Source organism: Pteropus vampyrus, unplaced genomic scaffold (assembly GCF_000151845.1).
Source record: "Pteropus vampyrus isolate Shadow unplaced genomic scaffold, Pvam_2.0 Scaffold1, whole genome shotgun sequence".
NCBI lineage: Eukaryota > Metazoa > Chordata > Mammalia > Chiroptera > Pteropodidae > Pteropus > Pteropus vampyrus.
Window position 1 is genome coordinate 25,042,344 of NW_011888782.1, and position 9,000 is coordinate 25,051,343.

A 9,000-nucleotide genomic window follows, 5' to 3' on the forward strand; every position below is an offset into this window, starting at 1 on the left:
CTGTTCATATACCAGCATGTCTTGCTGTTGGCTTCAGTACTGATCCTGGGGGTACTAGTGCCTGCGCTCATACTCTGCTCTCAGTTTGAAAAAAAAAAAAAAAGTAATTGATAACATATGGTTGATAAGGATGAAGAAAGTAGGCACTCTCATGTACTGCTGAAATTTTTTTGGAGGGAAACTTTTTCATACCTACTAAGATGAAAAAATGCACATGGCCAGTTATCGAAGAGATTCATATCTAGGAATGTTACCCAGAAATGTATTTGTGAAATTACATCAATTTAAGTGTACACAAATGTTTATTATAGCACTATTTGTAATAAGAAAAAACTGGGAATGACCAAAATACCATTAATACTAAATAAATCTTAGAAAAACTGAAATAATTCTGTTTAGGATGATTTGGTATGTTTCTAATATATATTAAATCACAGAAGGCAAGGGGCAAACTAGTATATGTAATAGAACAGTTGTGGGAAAATGATATCCACAAGACACAATTAACCTTATTTTTTTCTACACCTATTCCCCACCCCTCTTCTGGGTGGGAAATATTCAATATTAGCGTTCCTGTATGCCCACATATTTCAGAAGGAAGGATGAGAAAAATTGATTTGGTTCACAGCCATGAGCCATCAATATCTCCTTTATATATGTGTTAGTTTCCACATTTCAGATATTCCCTTATTTTCATTTATGAGAAAATGTATCTACTTTTAAGGAAAACTTTTCAAGCTGTCAGTAGGTGTTATCTACATTTGTAATGAATGGTGCTGGAAGAGTTAATGAAGAATCTCTACACTGGGAGAACAAAATTACTTAATTTCTTTTATATCATGAAGACCTGAATGTCTTATTAAAAAGTTACAGAAAATTTCAAACCTCTTGTATCAGATAATAGTTGGTGGAGTGGCAAGAACACCACAAGATATGCAGACTTATGCTTCTTGCACATTTTTGGCTGCAAGCATGAAAGAAAGGAAGCAGGGAATTCAGAAAAATCCAGATCCTGTTCAACATGGAGCAATTGAGGCTTGTGTAATGTGGCTGCTAGAAAATGAATTCATCCAGACTGTTGAAGCTAGTGATGGAACAGAAGGTAACTATGACTTCTTAATTGCAATTTACTCACTTTTTCATCTTTAGTTACTTAGAATGTGTAGGACTGGTTAGTAAAAGGAAATTGGCTTTTTGAGCGGTATAAAAGGAAGCCGATTTTTCAAGGTGTGAGTGTATCAACTTATTTTTCGTAAGTCAGTGTTGCGTTCGACATCAGACAATTAGCATAGAGCCTGCTCATAAATATCCATGCACTGGGCAAGATTTTGTTTGTAAAATATATCAGAACCTAAAAGGTTAATTACAGAGTACAGAAAGGCAGTGTGTTGTTTTATTTATTTTTAACATCTAATCCTTTATTTTCCCACCCCCACACCCAAACCAGGAAAGGTGTATCATCCAACACATCTTGGTTCCGCAACTCTTTCTTCTTCACTTTCTCCAACTGACACTTTAGATATTTTTGCTGACCTCCAAAGGGCAATGAAGGGCTTTGTTTTAGAGAATGATCTGCATATTGTTTATCTGGTAAGTTCTGTTTTCTTTCATATTGAAAGACAATGAAAATGGGAATGAAATTGAATGAAAGTGAAAATGGGAAAAAAATATATAGAATCTTGAACATCAAAGATACTCTAAGAGAACATCTTGTTTGTTTTCCTTGACTAGGGCAGTAGTAGTGGGAATAAAGAAGAGATAATAAAAGAGTTGTTTTAAAGTAATACGCTAAATTTTCTATTACTCTTTTAATCTATTTGGCTACTTATCTGTTTTCTCTAGCCTTCAAAAAGATTTGAGGTGATAAAAAAAATATTTTAAAATATATAAGAGAAAAGCACAGGACAAAAAGATATCGGGAAATTAGAGATAAGATTATAATGTACAAATCAAGCAAAGATTGGTATAGAAGCAGGGCATGCATTAAGTCATATACAGTTGCTATGGCCAACTTTAGTTCTGGAGGCAGGGGAAGGAACAGATGCATATGTTTTTAATATGCAAATGAGTGGGGGTAAAATTGAAATTCTCATAAGAATTAGGAAGGCTTTCAAGGAATTGTCTTTCAATAAAAAATACTATATAGAGGTGAGCAGAGAGGAAATGCGTGGATATGGCCTTTTTTTAAATTCTAGTGAAAATATACATGTGCGATAATCTGCATAAAGTTCTATACCTGAGAATGTGGCTAGAAAGAAACTCAAAGCCAGTTTCACCAGTTCTCTGCCATGGCCTTAAAAATAAGTCTCATTTATAGTACAGTGAGTGGCTAAGATTATGAGCTGTAGGGTCAGACTGCCAGTTTACATCCATGAATATTAGATTGAATGCAAGTTACTAAAATAATTGCTGATGAAATATATGAGAGACAACTGTAAAATCTCTGAAAAGATATAAAAATGTATATGGGAAAAAACTATAGGGATAATACAGGTTATTTTGCAATTATCTTTAATATCTAACTTCACTTTACCAAACAAATTGGATTTCTTAGATAATATATTGTGGTTATGGTTTGCATAAGAAAACAGTGATAAATTCTAATGAACAGACACGACTCAAAAGAAAAGACCTTGGCCCTAGCTCAAAATATTGGCAAGTTAGTATACATTTATGTTCTAAGTTAAATAAAACATTTGTAGTTTACATGTACTATTTAATTTTTGAATATTTATGTGATTCAAAAGTCAGAACTATATCAAAAGGAATACTCAGCGAAGTCTGACATCCATATATATCCCCTGCATGCCATTTCTACCCCTTTTAATAACAGCTATTTTCATTAGTTTTGGTATATCTCTTTTCTGTTTCATTTCATAAATGTTAGCAAGAACTTATATATTCTTTACCTTTTCTTATGCAGAGGATAGTATAATATATAGCAATATATCTTGGAAATCACTTTATATCAGTTTATGGAGGTTTTTTTGCATCTGTATAACTCCATTATGTGTGTGGATATACCATTGTTTATTAAATCAGTTCATAGTTCGACTTTTGGGTTGTTTCCAATATTTCGTTATGGTAAGTAATGCTGCAGTTAAAAACTTTGGTACAAATATTGTTTAGTTTTGACAGAGGTGTGTCTTTAGGAAAGACCCCCTCCACCCCCAGGCAGAAGAGCAATTGCTGGGTAAGTGTAAAGACATATGTGATTTCGGTTTTGCAAAATTGCCTTCTATAGAGGTTATTTTCTATTTATTTTTTTTATCATTTTCCAATTTTACCGGTGCTATATGAGTGGTTATTTTCCTATAACTTTATGAATAGAGTATATTGTCAACCTTTTATATTTTGAATATAGTTATAATTTACATTTTTTATCATGAATAAATTTGAACATTAAGGGTAATATGCTTTTTTTCCCCTATAATCTATGATTTTTGCTCATTTTCTACTGTTTTTGGTCGTTAAGTGTTAAAGGTTCTCTTATACATTAAGGAGAGTAGTGCTTTCTGGTATAAGTATTTTTCTTCTAGTTTTTCACTTGGCTTTTTGCTATGTGTTCTGTCTAGTATTTTTTTAAAAATGTAGTTGAATTTACGAACTTTTGAATCACATGTTTTTCTTGCTCTTTTATCTTTTTTTTTCATAACGGCTATCTGCAGTTACAGCTTAATTTGTTAAAAGGTTCTTTTACACACAATGACTGAAAAATTTTCTACAACTTTTATTTTTTAACTTTTTCTCCATCTGTTATCCTGTGTACTAATTTGCATTTGTATCTGGTTATATTTCTAATTTTCATTCGTTGTTGGATATATTTCTGTTTCATTTGTTGATCTGACAGTAGGTCAATTTTACCAATTCGCATTTGTACCTCTGCTTTAATTAAACGATTTTATTGTATGTTTTATCTAGTAGAGCTAGTTCCCTTCATTGTTCTCCTTTTTCAGTGTTCATAGGTATTCTTGCTTGCTTACTTTTTAATATAACACTTAAAATTAACTTGGTGTTTTTATTGATATTGTTAAATTTATACATTAACACGGAGGAGAACTGACATACTTTTTTAAAAAATTGATTGGTCTTATTCAAGAACATGGTTGTTTCTCTTTCTTTAAGTCTATTTTTGGGCTTTCAAGAGTGTTCTAAAAGTTTTCTCATAGAGAATTTGATTATTATTTTTAAATAGTTTGTTGCAATCTAATTCACACAGCATGCCATTTAAAGTGTACAAGTCAATGATTTTTAGTGTATTCAGAGTTGTGAAATCATCACCAATGTCTGATTTCAGAACATTTTCATCATCCCAAAAAGAAACCTAGACCCATTAGCAATCACTCCCCATATTCCTCCAACCTTCTCATCCTCCCCTGGTTCTGAGCAACCACTAGTGCACCTAAATGTGCTTTCTGTTCCTATAGACTTTTCTATTCTGAAAATTTTATACAAATGGAATCATAATATGTGGTTTTTTATGACGGGTTTCTTTCACGTAGCATAATGTTTTCAAAGTTTATGTTATAGCATGTATCAATTCTTCAGTCTTTTATATTGGAGAATAATATTACCTTGTATAGATATACTACATCTTTATCCATTTATCAATTGATGGACATTTTGTATTTTTTTACTTTTTTAGCATTTTATTAGTTTCAAATATACAGTACATTGGTCAGATATTTATATAGTTTATGAAACAATCCAATTAAAAAATGGGCAGAAGACCTGAATAGATATTTCTCCAAAGAAGAAATACAGATGGCTAATAGACATATGAAAAGATACTCCAAGTCACTAATCATCAGAGAAATGCAAATTAAAATCACAATAAGATATCACCTCACACATGTCAGAATGACTATCATCAATAAATCAAACAAAACAAAACAAAAAACAAAACAAGTGTTGGTGAGGATGTGGAGAAAAGGGAACTTTCATAACACTGTTAGTGGAATTACAAATTGGTATGTTTTTACTTTTTGGCTATTATGAATAATGCTGCTGTGAACATTTGTGTACAAGTTTTTATATGGACATATGTTTTGAATTATCTTGGGGATATCCCTAGGAGTAGAATTACAGTAACTCAATTTTTAACATTTTAAGAAGCTTCCAACTCCTTAAAAGCAGTTGCATAATTTTACAATTCCACCAGCAATATACAAGGGTTCCTATTCTTCCACATTCTCTTCAATACTTCTTTTAACCTGTCTTTTAAAATATATCTTTATGGGTACGAAGTACTACCTCACTATAGTTTGGATTTGCATTTGCTTAGTGGCTAACGATGTTGAGCATCTTTTCAATGTATTTATTGACCGTTTGAGCATCTTTCTTAGAAAAATATCTATTCAGATCCTTTGCCCATTTTTAAACTGGATTTTTATTATTATTATTATTATTGAGTTGAAAGAATTCTTTATATATTCTGGATAGAAGTCTCTTATCAGATACATGAATTGACAATATTTTCACTCATTCTGTGGCTTATCTTTTCACATTTTTGATATCTTTTGAAGCACAAAAGTTTTTAATCTTGATGATGTTGAATTTATCAATTTTTTTCTTTTGGTATCATATCTAAGAATTCATTGTGTGATCCAATGCCACAAAGATTTACTCATGTTTTCTTCTAAGAGTGTTATAGTTTTAGCTCTTACATTTAGAAGTGTGATCCACTTTGATTTTTCTGACCGATATAAGGTAGGATCTAATTTCATTCCTTGCATATGCATATCCATATATCCCAGTACCATTTGTTGAAAATCCATTGAATTGCCTTGTCATCCTTTTCAAAATCAGTTGATCACAAATATGAGGGTTTATTTCTAGACTTTTCAATTCTATTTCGTTATCCATATGTTTTTCTTTATGCTGATACCATACTGTTTTGATTACTGTAGCTTGGTGGTAAGTTTTGAAATCAGGAAATGTGAACCCTCTAAACTTATTCTTCTTTTTGAAAGCTTTTAAAACTTTTTAGGGTCCTTTGTATTTCTTTATGAATTTTAGGATCAGTTTGTCAATTTCTGCAAAGAAGCCAGCTGGATTTTAATAGGGATTTTGTTGAATCTGTAGATCAATTTGGAGAATATTATCATCTTAACAATATTAAGTCTTCCAGTTCATGCACGTGGGCTGTCTTTTCATTTAATTGGGTCTTATTTAATTTCTTTCGACAATTTTTATAGTTTTCAGAGTAAAAGTTTTTTATTTCTTTTGTTAAACTTATTCCTAAGCATTTTTTGATGCTACTGTAAATGGAATTGCTTTCTTAACTTCATTTTCAAATTGTTTATTAAAGTATAGAGAAAAACTTTTTGTGTATCATTCTTATATTCTACAACCTATTAAAACTTCTAATTAATTTTAATAGTATTTTTGGTGGATTTCTTGGGATTTTCTATAGACAAGATTATATCATCTGCAAATAGAGATACTTTTGCTTCTTCGTTTTCAATCTGGATGTCTTCTATTTTTTTTCTTGCCTAATTGACCTGGCTAGGATCCACAATAAAATGTGAAATAGAGGTAGCAAGAGCAGACATCTTTGTCTTGTTCCTGATCTTGGAGGGAAAGCATTTAGTCTTTCATTATCAAGTATGAAGTTAGCTGTGTTTTTTTTGCAGATGGCCTTTATCACATTGAGGAAGTTACCTTCTATTCCTAGTTTGTTGAATATATATATATATAGTTTTTGTCATAAAAGGGTGTTAAATTTTGTCAAGTGCTTTTTCTGCATCAATTGGAATCATGCAGTTTTTGTCCATTATTTTATTGATATAGCATATTTCATTAATTGATTTTCAGATATTAATCTTGAATTTTTTACATAAATACCACTTGGTTATGTTGTATAATACTATTTACACATTGCTAGATTTAGTTTGCTAGTATATAGTGAGGCAGTGCTTTCTGGTTTTGTGGAAGAATTTGTCAAAGATTGATGTTAATAATAATTTAAACATTTAGGAGCTATCACCAGTTAAGCTACTGGGGCCTGGGCTTTTATTTGGAGTACACTTTTTAACTACTAATTCATTTTCTTGTTGTCAGATTTTCCATTTTTTGAATCAATTTTGGTAGTTTCTGTGTTCCAAGGATCTGTCCACTTTATCTAGGTTTTCTAATCTGTTAGTATTTAATTATTCATAGTGTTTTCCTTATTCATTCATTCATTCATTCATTCATTCATTCATTTTAAGCCTACAGCACCCAGTATTCCTAGGTAGTCTCCCATCCAAGTACTAATTTGGCCTGACCCTGCTTAACTTCCGAGATCAGACGAGATTGGGTGTGTTGAGGGTGGCACGGCCGTAGACATGTTTTCCTTATAATTCTTTTTATTTCTGTAAAGTCAGTAGTGGTGTTCCCTCTTCTATTCCTGGTTTTAGTAATTTGAGTCTTTTCATTTCTTGATCAAGCTAGCTAAAAGTATTTCAATTTTGTTGATCTTTTTAAAGAACTGTTAAAAGTTTTTTAAACAAGCCTTTAGACTGAGGTGGCTCTAATGTCTTGGTAGCTTATCTAAGCAAACCAAAACCTAAGCCAGAGTCAGTGCACTTGAATCTGAGAAAGTGAAACTTAAGAACAACCAATCACAAACAGCCAACTAGGCTTTCTCAAGTGAGGCAAATGCTTAAGCTATAATCAATCAAATAATTTCTTTGCTTTGCTTCGACATCTTCTCTATAAAAACTTTGCCTCTAGCTCCTATCAGTGAAAGACTCTTAACCACCTTTTGTTTGGCACTGCACAATTCAAATTAGTGTATGCTCAAATGAACTCTTGAAAAAAATTTTAACATGCCTCAGTTTACCTTTTAATAGAACCTATTTTGGTTTGTTAATTTTCTGTTCTTACTTTATTTCATTAATTTCTGATATTTATTATTTTCTTCCTTCTTCCTTTGCGTTTACTTTGCACTTCACTTTGCACTTTCTTACGATGGAACATTAGGATATTGATTTGAGATCATTTTTTAAATATTGGCATTTATAGGTATTAATTTCCCTCAAAGCACTACTTTCATTGCATTCTATAAGTTTGGTATGTTATGTTTTCATTTTCATTTCAAGGTACTTTGTAATTTCTATCATGGTTTCTTCTCTGACCCATTGTTATTTAGTATTCTCTTATTTGATTTCCACATTGTGAATCTACACAATTTTTTGTTATTTCTAATTTTATTCCATTGTTGGAAAACAATCTTTTCACATTTATTGAGGCTTGTTTTATTGCCTAACATATGGTCTGTTCTGGAGAATGTTCAATGTGAGCTCAAGAAGAATGTGCATTCTGCTATTGTTGGATAGAGTTCTACAGATGTGTATTAGGTCTACTTAATTTAGGGTGTTGTTTTAGTCTTTTATTTTCTATTAACCGCTTAATTCTTCCATCCATTGTTGAAAGTGAGAGTATCACAGAAATACAAAGAATCATGCAAGAATACTATAAAAGACTATATACTATTAAATTCAATAACCTAGAGAAATAGATGAGTTCTTAGAAATATACAATCTTTCTAGACTGAATCATGAAGAACTGGAAAATCTAAATATGCTGATCAACAGTAAGGGAATTGAAACGACCATCAAAAATCTCCCCAAAGTAAAAGTCTAGGACCAGATGGCTTCAGTAGTGAAATCTACCAGACATTCAAAGATGATTTAATACCTGTCATTCTCAAACTCTTTCAAAAAATTGAAGAAAAGAGAAAACTTCCTAACTCATTTTGAGGCCAATGTTACCCTGACACCAAGACCTGGTAAGGATAACACACAAAAAGAAAACTACAGACCAATATCTCTCATGAATACAGATGCAAAAATTCTAAAAAAAAAAAAAAAACAAAAAGCCAGCAAATAGACTACAATACATTAAAATGATTAGACATCATGATCAAGTGGGGTTCATTCCAGGGCCACAAGAATGGTTCAGCATATGCAAACCAATCAATGTGATACACCACATAAACAAAATAAAGGATAAAAA

General features: G+C 31.5%; 1 protein-coding gene and 1 pseudogene across 1 annotated transcript in view; one reads left to right on the top strand and one right to left on the bottom strand.

Moving 5' to 3' along the window:
- Nucleotides 1-9,000, top strand: part of POLQ (DNA polymerase theta) — a 96,055-nt gene that overhangs the window by 25,827 nt on the left and 61,228 nt on the right. The window contains exons 11-12 of the mRNA XM_011355325.2: nucleotides 898-1,102; nucleotides 1,448-1,590. Of these exons, the coding sequence (XP_011353627.1) occupies nucleotides 898-1,102; nucleotides 1,448-1,590 (348 nt within the window). The remainder of the gene's footprint in view (nucleotides 1-897; nucleotides 1,103-1,447; nucleotides 1,591-9,000) is intronic.
- Nucleotides 7,210-7,328, bottom strand: LOC111736272 (annotated as a pseudogene).